General features: G+C 43.4%; 1 protein-coding gene across 1 annotated transcript in view; it reads left to right on the top strand.

Annotated features, from left to right (window-relative positions):
• Dus3 (Dihydrouridine synthase 3) overlaps positions 1 to 21688 on the top strand; it is a 329322-nt gene that overhangs the window by 272304 nt on the left and 35330 nt on the right. The window contains exon 10 of the mRNA XM_080275728.1: positions 18607 to 18758. Coding sequence (XP_080131854.1) covers positions 18607 to 18758 — 152 coding nt within the window. The remainder of the gene's footprint in view (positions 1 to 18606; positions 18759 to 21688) is intronic.

Here is a 21688-nt window from a genome sequence, read left to right as displayed (position 1 = left end):
TTAATAACTCTGCACAGAATAAAGCTAGAGAAAAAAATAAGGTACCATTAGAAAGTACTAACCTTCAGCTTTCCATTGATGTAGGTTTCATGACTTTGTTGACTTTCACAGGACGGGGAGAGCCGTTAGAAGTGAGGGGTGTGAAATAACTATTTTACGCCCCACACACCGGTACCAAATCCCAACCACTCTCTCATAATAGTAATATAAACATATATGAACACTGTACATACGATAAACACCCACTCTGTGTTCACTGAGGTAGGTAAAAGGCACTTCCCTGCGGCTGCGCCCGCTCTTCACTGCGGCTGCGCCCGCTCTTCACTGCGGCTGCGCCTCACTTCACTGCGGCGGCACCCGCTCACTGACGTTTCATGCGATCTTTTCATTCTTTCTAACTTCTAATATTATTTTACATATAATCTGGGCAATATACATTATATTTACACTGCACTTATTACTATATTGCGTCACTGGCGCATCACAGAATTACACAAGTGCCGCAGATTCTCTTATTACAATATCACTTATTATACTGGCCAATATTTACATTTTTTTTCTAGGAAAAATATCCCTTATTACTACATTATCCATTATACAATTATTGGCAAAGCACGTCACTGTCGCATCACTATATATCACTGTCGCTTTCAGTATTTACTCAGAGAGTGGTACTCGGCAAAGCACGGAGTTACACATAGAGCGACTTGGCATTCCAGGCACTGGTGTGTGCTCATTTTTCTCGTCCTAGGCCTCTGTGTGGTGTTAGAACATACTCTGCAGCGGCCCTGTGACAACCTGCCGCCTGCTGTAAGAGGCAATTTCACAAGCTGGTGCCGGCTCATGTAATTGCGGCACTCAAGACGGTCAGGTTGTGTGTCAGAGTGTCGCCTCGGGATCAATGCCGTCACCTGACCAAATCGTGCAAGTAGCTGCTGCACGACAGTCTTGGAAAACTGTCTCAGTGATGGTTGCCTTATGCCCCCGACTTGTGTCTTGTAGAGAATGAAGGCGTTGAGCATGCACATATCGAGCATGTGCAGGCAAGCCTTCCTGTACCATCGGTTGTTTCTCATGAGATAGTCGATTTCGCCAATCATATCAGACTTATCAACAAGTCTCATATTGACATTGTAATCAATGACGGCATCAGGCTTCATGATTGGCTCTCCCGTCCTGTAGCTGACCTTCCCAGTTCTCTGCAGTTCCCCCTTGTGGATGGTGCTGATCATATTCACGACCTTCTTGTCATGCCACCTGATTGCAAGAAGCTTGTCTGACTTCTTCAGGTGAACATCTCCCTTGGATGATGATGATGCTTCGGGGAAACTTGGCCACTCTTTCCTATAGCTCCGTACAGTGCCAACAGTGCCAATGCCGTGTTCAGCAAGGTATTTGGAGAGTTTCGGTGCTGTGTAGTAATTGTCTGTGTACAGCACATGATTACCACCAAAATACCTCTCCATCAGCACTTTTACAACGGAGCCAGAGAAGCCAAGGGGGTCTTTCCTGTTCACATCCATTGTACTAGCCGAGTAGATGACAAAATCCAGGATATACCCCGTCTCACAGTCACACAGGACAAAGAACTTTATCCCAAAGCGGTGGCGTTTGCTGGGGATGTACTGCATGAATTTGAGACGTCCTCTGAACAATACCAGGGATTCGTCTCTGACGACTTTCTGCATAGGCCGGAAAAATCGCATAAATCGATCCCTAATCCTGTTGAGAAAATCCCTCACTTTCCACAAAGGGTCAGTTTGGGACGGGTTTGCATTGTCAGCGAAGTGCAGGTATCCAAGCAGCTGTCGGAACCGATCCCGTGACATATACTTTCCGAATATTGGGATAGTAGTAATGTCATCCACGAGCCAGTACTCCTCCAACTCATGTCTCTTTATATGGGGCATCAGAAACATTAGGGCAAAAAAAACATACAGCTCTCTGATTCCGATAGGCAACCACGACACTTGCTTTGGTGAGCCAATAGGTCCCAGCCCTTCTGCTGCACACTGAGCTGCATACCTATTGGTCTCATCGCTGACATGCTGCACGATTTCATCATCCATGAAGGCCAGGAAGTAGTCAACAAAGTCATCTCCTGCGTTGCATGGGAAGGCAGGTTGTATTCCAGCATTTGTCAAACGGTGGATTGTGTGGCTGAAAATCTGCACCGTCAGACCAAACAAATGCATCCACTTTCCCTGTGCGTGGTTCAGTGGCAGTGGCAGGTTGCATTGCACTCATTTCCCCGTGAGAAGGAGCTGAGGTGGAGGCAATGGGTGAGGCAGGAGGTGAGGCAGGAGGCGAGCGGGAGGGGGGTGAGGCAGGAGGCAACGGGGAGGGGGGCGAGTGCGGGGGCGGTGAGTGGGGGGGTGGCGAGGGTGAGGGATGAGCGGGGGGCAGGCGGGGGGGTTTCTGACCTGGTGCGTGGTGAAACTTGACCCTTTCTACCCCGCTTATCACCTCGCTTATCTCCTCGCTTATCGCCCAGCTTTGCCCTCCAACTGCCACGCATCCCCTTTGTTCTAGGCCTGCCTGCACGGCCTGCCTTCCCTCGCTTTGCAGGCTCTGGGAATTCGTACTCCTCAGATGATGTAGACTGAGGAGAGGGCACGGCAGATGATGATGACGATGTGAGGGCAATAGGGCTAGGGGAACGGGAAATTGATGGGAAATGCTTACTAGGGCCTGGTGTGGGAGACGTGAGCCTGCGCTTCACTCCCTTCCCACGTGCAATACCAGATTTGCCCATAGGAGCCTTCCCTTTCCCAGAGTAAGTTGGGGGTGGTGGGGGGGAAACAACACGATCACTTTCATCACTGTCACTATCAATGGAAAATGGTTCACCACCAATCACTGCCAAATCGTCACTGCTTGCTGTGAGTGTGTCACTTTCACTGCCACAATCAAGAGTAGTACTTACTGTTTTGTCCAGCTCAGTTCTAATTTCAGGAGTGCTCAACCCCTTCTGCCTCGCCGTCGGCAGTTCCTTTACCGGTGTAGAGGTAGAGGGAACACTAGCACTAATCAATTTAGAGGAGGAAGCGAGCGACGATGAGTCGGGACGGAGCGCCATTCTCACGCACAGAGCTGGACAGATACTGACTGATGCGGGTCAGGGCAGGGGTGGGGGGGGCCCCCTCGGGGTTGGAGGAGGGAGGTGTGGGATGGCTGGCGTGAAAGAACTCGACAGCTACTCTTGCGTGAGACACTTTGCGCGCCGGGAAAACGCGCGGTGTTCAAAATATTCACGATCATTCCAGAATGACACCCGCGGTTTGGTCCAGTTTTGTCAATGTCATTCTGGAATGACACCTGCGGTTAAAGGGTTAACACTGCACAACACTGTAAATTCCCGTGTGGTCTAGTGGCGAGGTGTTGCAGTTTATTCACTGTTTATACACAAAAATGAGCACGTGCGGCATCCATTGCGACAAGCATCTACTCGTGATCGCAGTTAGACAGTAACTGTTGGTGAGGGGGAAGCAGGGTTGCCAGATTGCAACTCGGCCACATTACCAAACTCCTCAATTTTCATTACCAAATTTGTAAAGCTATCATTTACTCTTCACTAATTATATAGACGAGTGGAAATACATGTAATCACTCTCCTTATAAATAACAGCATGTTGATTGTTTTTACGTTATGTAGGCTAGCAGATCAGAGAGAGCAGACAATCCACCATCTCCATCCTGTGTATCCTCATACATGTCAAAAATCCGTTTGGTAATGCATTATTCTGATTCATTACCAAACGAATTTTTCATTACCAAATTGGCCCACATTTGGTAATGAAAAATACCAAATGGCAACCCTGACAAGGGAAGGGGTAGGAAGGAAGGTGAAGGGGCCGTGGTGTAAACAGTTGTTTGACACTGCGCAGCAGTTTTAAATTACGGGTGGGAAAAAATTTGGACTTTTTGGGGATTTTTTTCTTTTTTTGGCCATTTTTGGGTTCCGAAGGTCCAGGCCCACAATGTCCGGAAAGTGGGCGTCCTGATAGTATGGGGATTATTGAATATTGGGATTAGCTGAAAAAAATTGTTGGTGGGTAAGGTGGGTGGAGCTTATTTTATCCTCTGCTGTCTCCTTTGGTTGCATTGATATGTGACGACACAGTGGCAACATAATGTGCAAGCACTGGAGGGTTATGGTGACATATAAGCGTCATCGTGGCGAAGTGGGAACTGACCTACAAGGAGAGATTAGAAAAACTGAAGTTACCAACACTGCGTGAGAGAAGGGAAAGAGGTGTTTGGAAATCCAAGAGAATTGGAAAAGGTGGATAGAGAGGATCTTTTTATGTTGGTTGATGGAAGAGCAGGAGATCTTGACTCCAAGTTGATCTTAAAAGGTTCAGTTTCCCAGATAGAAGCATAAGTATTTGGAATGACTTAGACAAAGAGATGGTGCAGGCAAAAAACATTCATGTGTTTAAAACAGGACTAGATGTATGTAGATATGGAGACAGGACAACATGAGCTTAGCTCAATTTCTGTATACTACATATAGGTAAAATACAATTTTTTTTCGTATCTGCGACTTTTTCGTAAGTCAGGGGTCTCACTGTACATTATTTCTAAAAATCTAAGTCCTAAGAATGTTGTTCAAGCAAGATAAAAAATATATACAGGCAAACCCCGATGTATGATACCCCTAGATGCGATAGCCCGGAACAGTGATGGGGTAGAAATGCCACCCTACCCCTCCTATTGTAGGCCTACCCCCGGTTTTGTGATGATTTAAACAAAAAATCATTTTGATTATATTTTAGACTTAAATTTTGTGTTTAGGTTGATTTATAAACTGTTTTTAGACTTAATGTGTTTTAGTCATAGGTGCAGTGAACACTGTCATTTGGGGTGCGGATTGTCGTCCATCAGACAAGGTACAAAACAGAGTGGACAATGAGGTGGCTCAACAAAGAATATTTTGTGTTTGAGTACTGAACTGTCATGTAATCTATCGTGGAATATATCATAATAATTTTTTGTGGAGGATTAGTGCCCCTCCCTGTAAAACAATTAACTCTAAGCCCTTGGCCACCCCGTTTGGGATACATGGCGTCTGGCAATGCATGCATGCATGCATGCAATTTTTCATCCATCCATCCATCATCCAATCCTACATTACCCCATGAGGAGTGTAGGAGCCCAGGGCTAGGCAGTTGGTCCCGACATTTAAGATGAGAGTGGCCAGCCTCACTCATCCGAGTGGCATTGCATGATCAATCAACCCCAACCATCCCTTGGATATAAACCTTCACCGGCTCAATCCGATTGGAGCGCAATAATTACCCACTAAACCACCAGGTGCCAAAATTTGGTTATATGGTAATAATTTTTAATAAATATTAATAATTATGAAAACCTTAGAGAGTAAATATTTCATGCATTGATGAAAACTGTGACACTGATAAATCATGTGTTTACATTAGGGCTGTTCAAGGAAAAATGCTTTGAAAATCTATCTCTATCTATCTATTGCCAGACGCCTCAATCCCATTTGGGGTGGCCACAAACAAATCACCTCCACGTTGCCCTGTCCCCCACCATTTCACTGCCCTGCTCCCAACTCACACCCCCCTCTCTCATATACCTCTCCACCCCATCCCTCCATCTTCCTCGGCCTCCCCCTCCCTCTTCCCCCCTCCACCTCACTCACATACACTCTCTTCTTCAGTCTCTCACCCTCCATCCTCTCCACATGGCCAAACCACCTCAGTGTGTTCCTCATAATGCTTCCTATCACATCCACATCCACACCACAAGGCTTCTTTATATCCTCATTCATCAGCCTGTCTCTCCATGTGACTCCACAGGCTCCTCTCACCCTCCATCCTCTCCACATGGCCAAACCACCTCAGTGTGTTCCTCATAATGCTTCCTATCACATCCACATCCACACCACAACACTCCTTTATATCCTCATTCATCAGCCTGTCTCTCCATGTGACTCCACAGGCTCCTCTTAAATAACTCATTTCCACTGCTCTCACTCTTGACTTGTGTCCTTCCAACAATGTCCAAGCTTCACTTCCATACGTTAGAGTTGGTATCACAATACTGTCATGTAGTAAATTTTTCACTTCCATGCTCACTTCCCTGTTTCTTATCACTGCTTTCAAAGAACCAGCAACCTTTCTTCCCTGCTATACCCTTTCAAGCACTTCACCCTCCCAAACCTCCATCCTTACTCATCACACTACCCAAGTACTTAAACGTACTCACATTTTCCAGTTCCTCACCATCCAACCTTGCTGTACATTCACTGACTTCGCCTCTCTCAAAGACCATCACTTTACTCTTCCCTCCATTCACCTTTAGATTCCGTTTCTTACACACTCTCCCAAGCTCATCCACCAAGCCTTGCAGCTCCCCTTCATCTTCACTCAACAACACAGTATCATATGCAAACCACAGTACAGGGAGTTTCCAAACACTATCCTCTCTCACCAGGGCCACTCCAGCATCCACTACCCTACCTTGTACCTCTTTTATTACCCCATCCATGTACAGGTTGAACAACCATGGAGACATGACACAGCCCTGTTTCAACCCAACCTTCAAAGAGAAAAATTCACTTAGTTCACCCTCCACACGCACTGCAGCCTTAGCACCATCATACATACTCTTCACAGCATTGAACAACTTCCCATCTACTCCATATATTCCTACTACTTTCCACAATCCTTTTCTATCCACCCTGTCATATGCTTTCTCCAAATCCATGAAAGCCGCATACAACTTCTTTCCCTTCTCTAGAAACTTTTCCACTGAAGATCTAAGAATGAATATCTGATCTACACAACCTCTTCCCTTCCTAAAGCCTCCCTGTTCTTCTCCACCTAATTCCTCTGTTATTTCCCTAACTCTGTCAATAAGTATCCTACCATACACTTTTCCTATTATACTAAGAAGACAAATGCCCCTATGATTACCACACACTTCTTTTTCCCCATTTCCTTTGTGCAAGGGAATAATTATACCTGACTTCCAGTCCTCCGGGACTTTACCTTCCTCCCAGGCCAATCTGCACATCTTCCACATCCATTCTACTACTATCTCTCCCCCATGCTTCAGCATTTCACCACACACTCCATCAATTCCTGGGGGTTTCCCCAATTTAACTTTCTTCATTGCTTCCACAACTTCAATCCTACTGATTTCTTCCTGTCTTCTCACCTCCCTCCTTCTCCCAGCCATTCCCCAGCCACTTATACTCGCATTACTTCCATCCTCTATGTTCAACAATTCCTTAAAGTGTTCTCTCCATCTGCTCACTTTTTCTCCCTTCTCCACTAGTATTCTACCATTTTTATCTTTCACTCCCCTGCCAACCTCACTTCCACCCAGTCTTACTCTCTTCACCTCTTTCCAGAACATTTTCTTACAGTCTCTCCACTTCACACTCAAATTCCTTCCAAATTCCTCATCCACTTTCACCTCTCTCTTTCTTTCTACATATAACTCCCTCTTCCGCCTCTCAACTTCTTCCACGCCCCTATTTCTCATCCATTCATTGTATGCTTTCTTTTTTTGTGCCACAGTCTCTCACCTCTTCAGTCCACCACGCTGTTCCTTGCACCCCCCTTCGTCTTCTCTTCCTCCCACACACCACATCACATGCTGCACATATTTCTTCTGTAAATAACCTGCTCACACCTTCCACGTCCCCCATCTGCCCCAATTCATATTTTTCCAATTGTTCCTCCACTTCTCTCTTATACTCTGCCTTTTTCTCATCCTTGTGTAACCTTTCCATTCTCCTTGCAACTACTCCTTCCTCTCGTCTTTCCCTTCTTCTATTCCTCCATCTTACTTGGATCCTAATTCTGGCCACCACCAAGTAGTGGTCAGAAAGTCCACTCCCCCAACCTCTGTAAGCTCTTGCATCCATTACACATCTTCGCATCCTTTCATCCACACACACACACAATCAATCATTGCCTTCCTTTCATTCAGTTCACCACCCACCCTTCTCGTCACTCGCCATGTATACCTGTGGATCATTTTATGCCTGAAGAGGCTATTGGCTATCACCAACCCCCTCCCAGCACAAATGTCCACTAATGCACTGCCATTCTCATCTATCTCAGCAGGCACACCCCACTTACCAACTATTCCATCCACCTTCACATTCCCTACTTTACCATTCATATCACTGTTCAAAAACACTCTCTCATTCCTTCCAAACTTTTCCATGCACACTTCCACATTTGTCCAGAACTCTTCTCTCACTCAGCTAGCACGATCTTGCATTGGCGCATACACACACACACAATCTCCCACATTTGTATTCCAACTTTCAACTTTACCCACACAATCCTTGACCCAACTGATCCATACTGTCATATGCTCTTCTTCCATCTTTTACTCACAACTATACATACTCCTTCCTTTGCCCTCTCATTCTCACCTACTCCTGCACATATACCCCATCCATACTCCCATTCCCTCACATTTTCTCCTCTCCATATTGTTTCAGTTATTCCACATACATCCACTTTCGCACCCTCAAGCACCTGGACAATCTCTCTCTCTTTCACCTCATCATTCGCTCCTCTTACATTCCATGTAGCCATTACCAAGTCCTTTGTCCGGTCCTGGGTCGTCATCGTTAGGTCAGTCCTTGTCCGAGGCTTTTTGTTTGTTTTTTTAGTTAATTGTTTTCCGCGGAGAAGAAAATAAAGGAGCTCAGTATCCAGAACAATAGCTAAAACGACATAAAGAGGGGCCATTGAAAAAGCTATCCCTATGTCGTCATCGATCGATAAATCATGTGTTTACATTTTGGCAGTTCAAGGGAAAATGCTTTGAAAATACAAAGGAATTTCTAAATAAATGTTGGAAAATAAGAGAGAAGAACATAAAGGAGATCAGTAACCAGAACAGTACTGTAACTCATACGACATAAAGAGGGGCCTTTGAACAGGCTGTCCTGATCGTATCACTGATCGATAAATCATGTGTTTACATTCGGGCTGTTCAAGGGAAGACACTTTGAAAATACAGAGGAATTTCTAAATAAATGTTGGAAAAAAAGAGAGAAGAAAATAAAGGAGCTGAGCAACCAGAACAGTAATAAAAACAGCATAAAGAGGGGCCATTGAAAAGGCTATCCCGATCACATCAATGATCGCATTCCCCGTCAAAACATCAGCAATTCTCCATTACAACAATTTGCACCTTGGATGATTCTGCGTCATTCATACATAATTACTATGCATAACAGATGTTTATTTAATTGTCCTGGCATCGTCTGTTGGTGGAATCATATACAGTGATGCTGCTTCATCTCTACCGAGTTTGAATAGGAGCTGGAGATCACATTCTCCAGTGACCTTAACTGGGTGCAAGTGACATGGGCACTGGTTTTAGAATTAGGTATTTAGATTGGCTTTAACCTTTTTTTTTTTTTTTTCATTTGGGTGGGTTTAGGACTTGGTTGGGGGGGAAACCCAAGGCTAAAAAACACATCTCTATACTTTACATGTTAAATCTACCCCAAGGTAAGATACCCTACTTAGCAATGGGTTTTTCCTAACCAATTGCATTGTTAAACCAGGGTATGCGTGTATAAGTTGCATTAAAATTTTGTCTGCTAATTTTCTGTGTCTTTTTAGGAGGTGCAGTTTTTTAAATAAAAAACTTATGTTTTTTTCCCCTTGTGACAAAGTAAATTATATACTGGTATAACCCGGTCTAACAATGCAGTTGGTTAGATAAAAACCCATCGTTAAGTGGGGTATCGTATATTGGGGTAGATTTAACATATACAGTAAATTAATGAGATGAGTTTTTCATCCTTGGGTTTCCCTCCCAATCAAGTCCAAAATGCACCCAAATGAGCCCAAAAAACAAGTTTAAAGGCAATCTAAATGGTCTGACAGCTGTAAAAAAAAAGCTAACCTAAGCCTAACACTTGTAAATAACTCACTAAAACCAACAAACAAATAATGAAAATTGTCAAATATATGTCTGGAAAAAATTAAGTTTAGTACCCCAACTGTACCCCAAAATGACAATGCTCACCCCACCTTAGGCTAAAACATTAATCTTAGTCTAAAAACAGATTATAAATCAACCACACAATTTTAGTCCAAAACATCATCATAATCGGTAAAAAAAAAAAATCAGAACCCATCGTTAAACCAGAGTTTGGTCATTGTTAGGCGGGGTATGGTGGTATTTCTACCCCCATCGTTAAGCCAGGGTATCGCATCTAGGGGTATCGTATATCGAGGTATTACTGTATAAGTTTGTATACATGGATGAGTAAGACAAGTATGACCGAAAACATGAGGAAATTTACTTGCAACTGAATGAATTTCTTTGATGAAGTCTCAAGGGTGAATGACGCTGAAGTACAGTACCTTAACCATACCACACTAGGGACGTATATACATGTCCCCCTCTAAAATGCTGGTGACGTGGATCTACATCCTGCAGCACTGAGAAGTCATTACAGGCAACCGAAGTAAAATGGAAGGTAATGATGTATCCCGCCATGCTTACAACACTGATTTAGGAGCGCGGGAGGCAACCAACAGTTTTCACAAGATCACGGCTGCTCTGCTCTTTCAGTAACCTCGAAGATTTCAGAGGTCAAGTGGCACCATTCGAGAGGGGTGTGGGAGCAGGGAGTAGGACGGTGAAATGATGGGGGACAGGGTGACATAGAGGCGATTTGTTTATGGCCACCTCTGACTTGATTCAACCTACTTTCTGGCTTTGGTGATTGCTTTTATTAGTGCCAGGGATCTTACAGTATATTGATGTATTAAGTCCATTTAGCCACACAAAAAAATCCAAAATCAGTTCATAGGCTCACAGCCACTCTGCTGTCTCAGTAACCTCGAAGATTTCAGAGGTCAAGTGGCACCAACCCGACTCGATTCAACCAACTTTCTGGCTTTGGTGATTACTAGTGCCAGGGATACTATAGTGATGTATTAAGCCCATTTAGGAAAAAAAAAAAAAAGCCAGCGTAGAAGAGTATGTCCCCCCCCTCCCAGTGTGGTATGGGTTAAGAAGCACTGTACAAGATCCAGTTCACCCCATTTATTAATGAGAAATAAGATGAAGATGAGAGTAATGTTTTGTATTGAACAGTATGGTACTGTTTAGCTAAGTGTAGATATCTTAGGAGTATATTTGAAAGGTATCTGGATTCTATATAAGGAGACTTCTGAAAGTAGTGGGATTTAAAGCCTGTAAAAGGTAAGTTAGTGGATACACTTTATGGCCTGTTTTACAGAGTTGTTTATTCCAGTGATAATTTATTTTGATATTGCTTTTTTGTGTTCCTATTTTGAATCCTGTCCATAATGGCATGAAACATGGTTAGGAAGATGGAGGAGATGATGATGACGATGATGATGACAGTTTCAGAGTCCCCTAAAGTTGGTGGTGAGGTATGATGTATTGTTACAGAAAGTATGAACACTTCCCAGACAGTGTGTTTTCATTACAAGGCTGTGAGTAAAATTAAAGTAAGTGCAGTATTATATATTCATCTGACTCAGTTGGATGACTATGGTCAGAAAAAAAACAAATTTCAAACTTCAGCAGTAGTGGTGGGTAATTCATAAATACAGTAAAGAGAAAATAAAAACCATTCCCATAATGCCTTGTAGGAGGTCAAAGGGCCTGAAGCACAGTTTTTCAAATACTGTTGTGTTTACTTGCCAGTTGTCCTAATGGTAGATGGTAGTGCCCATCAACGACTTACTTGATGTAGTGCTGCCTACTTCTTCTTTAGGTATCTCAACATTGAATGACAAGCCTGATGGTTTCCTGTAACCTAGGAACCTGATGCCCAGTTTTGCTAACCCTGTTGTTTTTACTTGCCAGTTGTCCTAATAGTAGATGATAGTGCCCATTATCCACTTGATGTTGAGTTTATGTAAGAACAGGGGAACCAAAAGTCAGGAGCCAGCAAGATTGTTCCCTCCAAGAACAAACAAAAACAAAAAAACGAGAGCCGAATTCAATACCCGTTCATTTTGTTTTAAGATGCCTGGACACACTGCGTTTGAAAGACTGGAGATCATAGGAAGTAGAAAATACAGACAGAAGGAGACAGTTCCAGAGTTGACCTGTTGTATACATGAAAGACTGAGAATAATGGTTAACTCTTGCATTAGAGAGTTGGACAGAAAAGGGATGAGAGTTTGTTGCTACATGGGTGTTATGCGCATGCCGTAGTGGTGGAGGGATGCAAGCAGACAGTGCAGAGAGCAATAACCATTGAAGTAGTGAGAGAAAAGAGATAAAGATGCAACAGTGCAGCAAAGAGACAGCAGTTGAAGGAGGCCCATCAGAGGAGGAGAGTTGATAAGACAAAAAAAATTTGTCTTTGACTCCACCTAGTTGAGAGGAGTTGTATGTGGGGAACCCCCCCACATGTGAGAGTTATACTCTACACAGGGGTGAATGAAACCCTTATATAAAGTCAACAACTGTGCAGAGGAAAAGAAGGCATGGAATCAGCTTAGCACACCTAATTTCTTGGAAGCAGATTTTACAAGAGATGTAAAATGATCTTTCCAAGATTAATACAGGGAGAGTGAAACCCCAAGTATGTTTAAAGATGATGCAGGATTGAGTTGGATATTGTTAAAAACTAGGGGTTACTCTTGTGGAAGATTTTGTCTGATTAAAAGATGTAAAAACTGAGTTTCTGATGCATTAGAAACAACACGAGTACCAGTACTTTTACCCCAATCAGAAATATAAGCCAGGTCAGACATTAGATGTGCCATAGTCTTGTCCCCTCTTGTTGAAGTAACTGCTGAGATGGATGTTAGGGAAGTGAATGGAAAGGTGAAGCACCAGTCGAGCAGGGCAGTACTCTCAAGGTGGATGGAAAACTGATGACAGGGAGAGCTGGAGCTCCCATTTCATCAGTCCTCGAGACTTGTTCCTGACCATCCCCCTTTGCTGAACTTTTTCAGTGTTTCAGATACACAGAGAGTAGGCCAGCATGTTCTCTAATACAAGCTTCTCTAACCATCAGCACCAAACTACATGCACAGTACACACTACACAACCTTTTTCAAAATTAAAAGAAGTAAAATGGCATCATCTAATCATGCCTCGGAGTCCCCGGGGGGGGGGGGGGACCATAGATGCCCCCACCATCTGCCCCTCTCCCGGTGATGACTCTGCATGCCTGGAACCACTGTCTGATTCACTTCTTCTTCATTTCTGCAACATTCGTTGCCTTTCCTCTAACTTTCTCTCTGTTGAACATTACCTCTCCTCCTCTAAACCTCATTTTCTCTTCCTGACAGAGACTCAGCTGTCTGAGGCAACTGACACCAAACCCTTTTTTGTATCCTCCTACTTTCTCTATACTCATTTCAGAGCCAAAGGTGGATGTTGTGTATATGTACACAACGACCTATCTTGCTCTTATGTTCCTGAACTTGATTCTTCTGAATTCTCTACTTTCTGGCTCTGGCTTTCTTGTCATTCTCTGACTAAATCTGTCTGTGCTGTTTACTTATCTCCTAATTCTACTATCAAAAATTCTTCGACTATCTTACTTCTACAATAGAACACATTCTGTCCATTTCTCCTTTCTCTGAAATCTCCATTCTAGGAGATTTCAATGTTCACCACCACTTTGGCTCTCCTCTCCTTTCACTGATCCACCTGGTGAACAAGCCTACATCTTTTCTATCTTTAATGACCTAGAGCAGCTTGTACAACTTCCTACCCGTATCCCTGACTGCCTTGGAGAGAGCTCCAACATGCTTGACCTCTTCCTTACATCCAATCCTTCTGCTTACACTGTTAACCTTTTCTCTCTGTTGGGCTCCTCCAATCACAACCTTATTACCTTAGCCTGTCTAATCGCTCCAGTATGGCCTGTGGACCCTCCAAAGAAATGTCATCTGTGGCACTTTGGAGCTGCGGATTGGGAGTCCCTTAGGCAGTACTTCTTTGATTTTCCGTGGAATGATTATTGCTTCCATGGCCAGGAGCCATCTAAGTGTGCCTTGCGCATTACTGAGGTTATTCTCTCGGGCATGGAAGCATACATTCCTTTCTCATATCCTTTGACTAATGCAAGAAAGTCTTGGTTTAATCACACTTGTTCTAATGCTGTCCGCAACAAGGAGAGGGTCTATAAAAGGTACTGGAGCCAAGCCACCCCTGAATCACATCTTGTTTATGTTTCTGCCGGGAATCGTGCTAATTCTGTTCTTCACTCCGCTAAAAATAATTTCATCCGTACTAAATGCTCTCAACTCTCCAACTTGAATTCTTCCCGCTCCTTCTGGCACCTTGCCAGAAACCTTTTCAACAACTTTACCTCATCATCCTTCCCTCCTCTTTTCTATTCTGCTGGCTCTGTAGCTATTTCTTCTACTGATAAAGCAGATCTCTTCACTCAGACTTTCTCCTCCAATTCCACCTTAGGTGATTCCGGTGCTGTTCCTCCATCACTTCCTCCCTCGGACTTCCTCATGGCTGACATTAAAATTTCTTTAGCTGATGTATTTTCTGCCATCACAGGCCTCAATTCTAACAAGGCATATGGTCCTGATGCAGTCCCTCCTGTTGTCCTTAAGAACTGTGCTTCTGTGCTTACACCCTGCCTAGGTAAACTCTTTCGCCTTTGTCTTTCAACTTGTACCTTTCCCTCTTGCTGGAAATTTGCTCTCACTGAGCCAGTCCCAAAGAAGGGTGACCATTCCCAACCCTCTAAGTGTCTTCCAAATGCTTTAACATCCTGTGTCTCAGAAGTTTTTGAGTCTATTCTTAACAGGAAAATTTTAAAGCATCTTTTCTATCACAATCTTCTCTCTGATCGTCAGTATGGGTTCCGTCAGGGATGCTCCACTGGCGATCTTCTCACCTTCCTTTCTGACTCCTGGTCATCTTCCTTTTGAGTCTTTGGTGAAGGCTTTGCCATTGCACTTGACATCTCAAAGGCTTTCGATCGAGTCTGGCATAAATCTTTACTTTCCAAACTGCCCTCTTATGGTTTCTAACCTTTTATCTGTGCCTTCATCTGTAGTTTCCTTTCTGGTCATTCTATTGCTGCTGTTGTAGACCACCATTGTTCTTCTAGATCTATCAACAGTGATGTTCCTCAGGGCTCTGTCCTATCACTAACTCTCTTTCTTTTATTCATCAAAGATCGTCTAAGCTGTACATCTCACCCTATCCACTCGTACGCTGATGCTTCCACCCTTCACCTTTCCATTTGGTTTCTGCAACATCCATCTCGGTAGTTACTTCAACAAACAAGGGATGAGGCTATGGCACACCTAATGTCTGACTTAGCTCATATCTCTGACTGGGGTAAAAATAATCTTGTTATTTGTAACCCGTTAACTGCTCTATGCAGCCTGGGCTGTTCTGAGTGCGACTGCTCAATACAGTCCTGGCTACGCAGGTGAATTTCAAATATAGTGCCATGGTGACCAAGGCCAACCCATGCAAGTATGTTTGAGCCTTCAGAACCGAAACCGAAAGAGAAAATGAAAACCATACATTCTAATAGGGAATCAGACACTTCGATGTTCATCCATGGCTTTACCAAGGTAAATGTTGAGCTAATATTTCATTACTATATACTTTGGCATGTGTTCTCTCAATTCCTAAGACAAAATTTGGTCTTTGGGAAATTTCATTTTTACCCCTATGTCTGCGTTCCACGGACACCTCCAAAAAAACGCCATGAGCAGTTAACGGGTTAATGCATCAAAGACTCAGTTTTTACACCTATCAAACTGTCAAAATCTTCCACAAGAGTGCCCACTAATGTTTAATAACATCCAGCTCAATCCTGCATCATCCTTGAACATGCTTTGAGTTTCATTCACTCAGAACTTATTTTGGAAAGATCATACTGCATCTCTTGTAAAATCTGCAGCCAAGAGATTGGGTGTGCTAAGCCAACTCCGTGCCTTCTTTACCCCTGCACAGTTGTTGACTTTATACACGGGTTTTATTCGCCCCTGTTTAGAGTACAACTCTCATGTGTGGGGAGGCTCCACACATACAGCTCTTCTCAATAGGGTGGAGTCAAAGGCTTTTCATCTCATCAACTCTCCTCCTCTTACTGGCTTCCTTCAACCTCTGTCTCTTCGTCGCACTGTTGCCTCTCTATCTCTTTTCTATCGGTACTTCAATGGTCACTGCTCCTCTGAACTGTCTGCTTGCATCCCTTCACCTCTACGCCAAGTGCGGAGTGTCCATCTAGCAACAAACTCTCATCCCTTTTCTGTCCAACTCTCTAATTCAAGAGTTAACCATTATTCCCAGTCCTTCAACTCTGGAACTGTCTCCCTCTATCTGTATTTCCTATCCTATGATCTCCAGTCTTTCAAACGCAGTGTGTCCAGGCATCTCGAAATGAACGGATCTTGATTTTTGCTCTCCTATGTTGTTTTTGTTTTTTTTCTTGGAAGGAACGTTTTGTGGGCTCAGCCTTTGGTTCCTCCTTCCTCGTATAAAAAAAAAAAAAATAAAGCATATGAGTGGACAGGATTATATGTACAGCTTCAAAGGTCATTGAGGAATAAAAGGAAGAGAATTGGAGATAGGACAGAGCCCTGAGGATTACCATTACTGACAGCTCTAGGAGAAGAATGGTGTCCATCTACGGCAGTAGCTGTAGAGCAACCAGAGAGGAAGCTAAGAGATGAAGGTACAGATAGAGGGATAGAAACCGTAAGAGGGCAGTTTGGAAGTTAAAGATTTAAGCCAGACTCGAATGAAAACCTTTGAGATGTCAAGTGCAATGGCAAAGCTTTCACTGAAGTCCTGAAAGGAGGATGGCCAGGAGTCAGAAAGGTAGGTGAGAAGATCGCCAGTGAAGCGTCCCTGGTGGAATCCCTACTGACGATCAGAAAGAAGATTGTAATAGGAAAGATGTTTAAAAATTTTTTTTTGTTAAAAATTGACTCAAAAACTTTTGAAATACAGGAAGTTAAAGCAATTGGCCAATAGTTAAAGGGCTGGGAATAGTCACCCTTCTTTGGGACTGGCTGAAAAAGATTTCCAGCAGGAAGGAAAAGTACAAGTTGGCAGACAAAGGCGAAAGAATTTACCAAGGCAGGGTGTAAGCACAGAAGCAAGTACAATTCTTGAGGACAACAGGAGGGACCCCATCAGGCCCATATGCCTTGTTAGTACTGAGGCCAGTGATGGCAGAACATACATCAACTGAAAGAAATTTTAATGTCCGCCATGAGGAAGTCTGAGGGGGGAAGTGATGGAGGAACAGCACTGGAATCGTCTAAAGTGGAATTAGAGGAGAAATTCTGAGCGAAGAGGTCTTCTTTATCAGCAGAAGAAATAGCTACAGAGCCATCAGAGTGGAAAAGAGGAGGGAAGGATGATGAAATAAAGTTGTTTGAAAGGTTTTTGGCAAGATGCCAAAGGAGTGGGATGAATTCAAGTTGGAGAGTTCAGAGCATTTAGTACGAATAAATTTTTTTTTGCAGAGGAAGAACTGACTTAAAACAATTCCGGGCAGAAACATAAAAGAGATGAGATTCAGGAGTGGGTTGGCTCCAGTACCTTTTGGAGGCCTTCTTCTTGCTGTGGACAAACCAAATTATTTTGCATTAGTCAGAGGACATGAGAAAGGAATGTATGCTTCCATGCCCGAGAGAATAGCCTCCGTAATGCGTAAGGCCCACTCAGATGGCTTTCAGCCATGGAAGCAATAATCACTCCAGGGATCAAAAAAGTCCTGCCTGAGGGGCCCTCCAATAAGCAGCTCCAAAGTGCCACAATATACAGAAAGGGGTTTGCTGTCAGTTGCCTCAGGCAGTTGAGTCTCAGTTAGAAAGTGAAGGTGAGGTTTAGAGGAGGAGAGGTGGTATTCAAGAGAGAAATTTAGAAGAAGGACACTGATGTTGCAGAAATGAAGGAGTGAGTTAGACAGTGGTTTCAGGCAACTCTGGTCATCATCGAAAGAGGGGCAGATGTTGGGAACTTTGATGGTCCCCATCCCCCCCTTCTGGGGACTGCAAGGCTTGGTTAACAGATGCCCTGTTTGGAAAAAATTTGAACAGGGAGTGTAATATGTAATGTGTATGTATTTCGTTGTCGACAGTTGGAGGAACTTGTTTCGGAGAGCATGCTGGCCTACTCTCTATGTTAAACACTGAAAAATTTCAGAAAAGGGGGATGGTCAGGAGCTAGTCCTGAGGGCGGATGAAACAGGAGCTCTAGCTCTCCCTATCATCAGTTTTCCATCCACCTTGGGAGTACCACCCTGCTTGACTGGTGCTACAGTCTAGGGTAACCATATGACCAAACAGTGACAAGGTGGTGTGAAGCCTACTATGGTGCCCTTGTTAACCGAGTAGAGAGATGCAAATGTGGCATCTGTCCAGGAACCAAACCTCCACTCTCTTCCCTGCACCTCACTGTGGTGAGGTGTTGTCCACCACAAGGGAACCTCAGTTCACTGCATTGGACAGCCCTGTAGGGGTAATTGCTTGTCAAACAGACCGGGGTTGCTACTACTGCTGTACTACATGCCAGTTGTTCAGGCATTCTAGGTACAGTATTAATATGCTGGTCAACACAGAGGTCACTATTATAATTTCTGCCTTCTCCCTGCAGGTGTGATGATAGGGCGAGGTGCACTAATAAAGCCGTGGGTGTTCACTGAGATAAAGGAGCAGCGACACTGGGACATCTCATCAGCTGAACGTTTTAACATGCTCAAGTTATTTGTTAAATATGGTCTTGAGCACTGGGGCTCAGATAATGAGGTGAGCTGTGGTGATGTGTAGAACAATGTTTGGGTGAGGTAGAGCAGAATTAGATTGGTTTGTTTCATTTTTGCTTTGAAAGGCTCAGTGAGTTAGGGTGCTTTGACCGAAGGGTTGGAGGTTCGAGTCCACCCCAGAGTCGTTGGTATAGATCATGAAGGACATCCAGTCATAAAGTGCTACACACTCCAAAACCAAAGTCCCATACTGAGGGGCAAAGCCATAGCCCTTGTCAAAGAAAGGGGATGCAGCCTTAAAAAAAAAAAGCTTCATACCTGTACAGTTGTGGTCATAAATAATCACCTATCCTCCAGTACCCCATGCCTCAGGCTGCTACTTTATGCACAGCAACTCACGTTGGAGTAAGACGGGCTGAGAGTGTGGGGTCAGAGAGAGAAGGGACGGTGGGTGGGGGAACGAGTGATGGTTTGGGGATGGAGTGAGGATGAGGAGGGTGGGTGCATGGGGAAGGGAGAATGTAATGCAAAGTTGTGGTCACATCACAATAATACCCTGATATACGATACCCCTAGATGCGCTTAACGATGAGGGTAGAAATACCACCATACTCCACCTAACTATGGCCAAACCCCAGTTTAACAATGGGTTTTGATTTTTTTTTTTTTACCAATTTTGATGATATTTTAGACTAAAATTGTGTGTTTAAGTTGATTTATAAACAATTTTTAGACTTACATTAATGTGTTTTAGCCATAGGTGGGGTGAACATTGTCATTTTGGAGTACAATTTACTAAGTTTGATTTTTTCCAGACTTATATTTGATGATTTTCAGATTGTATTTGTTGGTTTTAGTGAGTTATTTACAGGTGTTAGGCTTATTTTAGCTTCTTACAGCTGTTAGGCCATTTAGATTGGCTTTAAACTTGTTTTTGGTCCCATTTAGGTGGGTTTAAGACTTGATTTTGGGGGAAACCTGAGGCTGAAAAACACATCCCTTTACATTATATATCTACCCCGATATACGATAGATCGCCTAACGATGTGTTTTTACCTAACCAGTTGTATTGTTAAACCAGGGTATGCCTGTATTTGTCTATTTTCTTTCGTTCAGAGCATAATATAAAGGAGTTATTATTTAGCAGATAATGCTGTATTACACTTTGCATTTAGATAGGTGGTCATATCAAGGGCTGGCTCGTGAGAAAAATATATGGATGCGAAAGATCAGACATCAGTGCAGAACCATTGAGCCTGTGTGGGTCCGGATTGGCAGCATGTGGGAGCCAGAGAACGAGAGGACTTGGGTCCGCCACCTCCAGCACACCAAGGACGAGTGGGAGCTGTTCAAGCAAAACCAACAAACCATGAACAACGCTGTTTCCTCTGTTCCACGAAGACTGCAAGAGGTTATTGAGGCAGGAGGCCACTGGACTACTCACTAAGGCTTTCCTGGTTTGCTTTGCCTTGACCGGTGTCAGTAAACATTGATGTAGATATATTTTGAGAGTTTGGGTAGGCTTATGTTGCATTTTCTTTCGAGCAGATTATGAGACATATCGTTATTATATCCATGCTTGTGCACAGACATCATATTTATTTACCTTATATGCAAAAGTCTTTCAAATAACCTTTTCATAGCGATGCTATAAAATAGTTGACATTGTGGTGATTGTATACACGGAGTGTATAGCGGGAGGATGATCATATTTACTGTGGACACAACCATGTCAGAGGTTGCACATGATATTTAGTTCCAAAAATTATGTACATGTAAGGGTAGAGGACATTTCCTAAACAAACTTTATGAAAGTTAAAGCCATCCATATTCCATTCTGCGTCCGAAGTCAAAATATACGGATAAACACAAATACTGTACTGTATGTGGCTCCACACTAATGTTTGATCTATCACGTCAGTATATTTCTCTCACAAGTCAGGCCTTGATATCACCACACTAAAGCTTGTTATGTGACGCCATTATACAAGGTGTAATGCAGCATTATCTGCCGAATATTAACTCCTTTAAATTATCATGTCCTGAATGAAAGAAAATGGACAAATCACTTCGTATTCCATCCTCTCTTCTCTACCTAACCTCCCTCCCCTCCCTCACTCCACCCCCAAACCATCACTTGTCCCCCCACCCACCTTTCCTTCTCTCTCTGGCCCCTTTCTCTCAGCCCTTTAATCCACTGTGACTTGCCATGCATAAAGGAGCCAGACTGAGGCACGGGGTATGGAGGGATAGAAGCTTATTTATGACCACGACTGTGCGTGCTTGGATGTGTTGGCCTTATTCACTTGAAAGCAACTTTCTATACTGCACAACCACTGGTAACATCTCAGTTCTGTACCATAACCCTAAGGTCATTTTTGTAAGTCATCCCAGTTCCATTTATATCTACCTCTTCATGTTTTGCCCTCCACGATCAGTCCCATGTCTTTTTCACTCATATTTCATCCTTCATTCTGTCCAGTTTTTACATTAGTGCTCAGCTCTTAAAAAATAAAAAATAAAAAAATACTGTAATAGTAATTTACTTCCTGTTGAAGAGTCAGCAGTAGAGGAACAGAGAGAGCAAAAGAGGTGTGAGGACAGATCTTTCAGACTACTTTTCTTTCGGAAGCAACCTCTATGTGAGTGTTCCCAAGAGGAAGCAAGGTATCTGAACAGATGGAGAGGCTTTGATAATAAGGATGTGAGATGGAACAGCATTTACTCTGTGCAGTAATTCCTCAGTTATCATTGTAGATATGTTCTCTAAAACTACTGTGCTGTGAAAATAACTTAAATTGATCACTGTGCACATAAGAAGAATGGTCATTTCAGATATTAAATAATCATAATCAAAACTGCAAATATGTGGTAGTTTGTGTTCATGTTAATAACAGACCATATATTCCATGCTTTTATGCAGCTTGGTGTAATGGTCTCTTATGGAAATGTTAGCTGGTATTTGTAGTCATT

The sequence above is a fragment of the Coenobita brevimanus genome, chromosome 62, assembly GCF_032717465.1.
Source record: "Coenobita brevimanus isolate Jiangsu-jjx chromosome 62, ASM3271746v2, whole genome shotgun sequence".
Classification (NCBI taxonomy): Eukaryota; Metazoa; Arthropoda; class Malacostraca; order Decapoda; family Coenobitidae; genus Coenobita; species Coenobita brevimanus.
The sequence above is the reverse complement of the archived record's forward strand: the minus strand, read 5'-3'. Positions and strand labels throughout refer to the sequence as shown.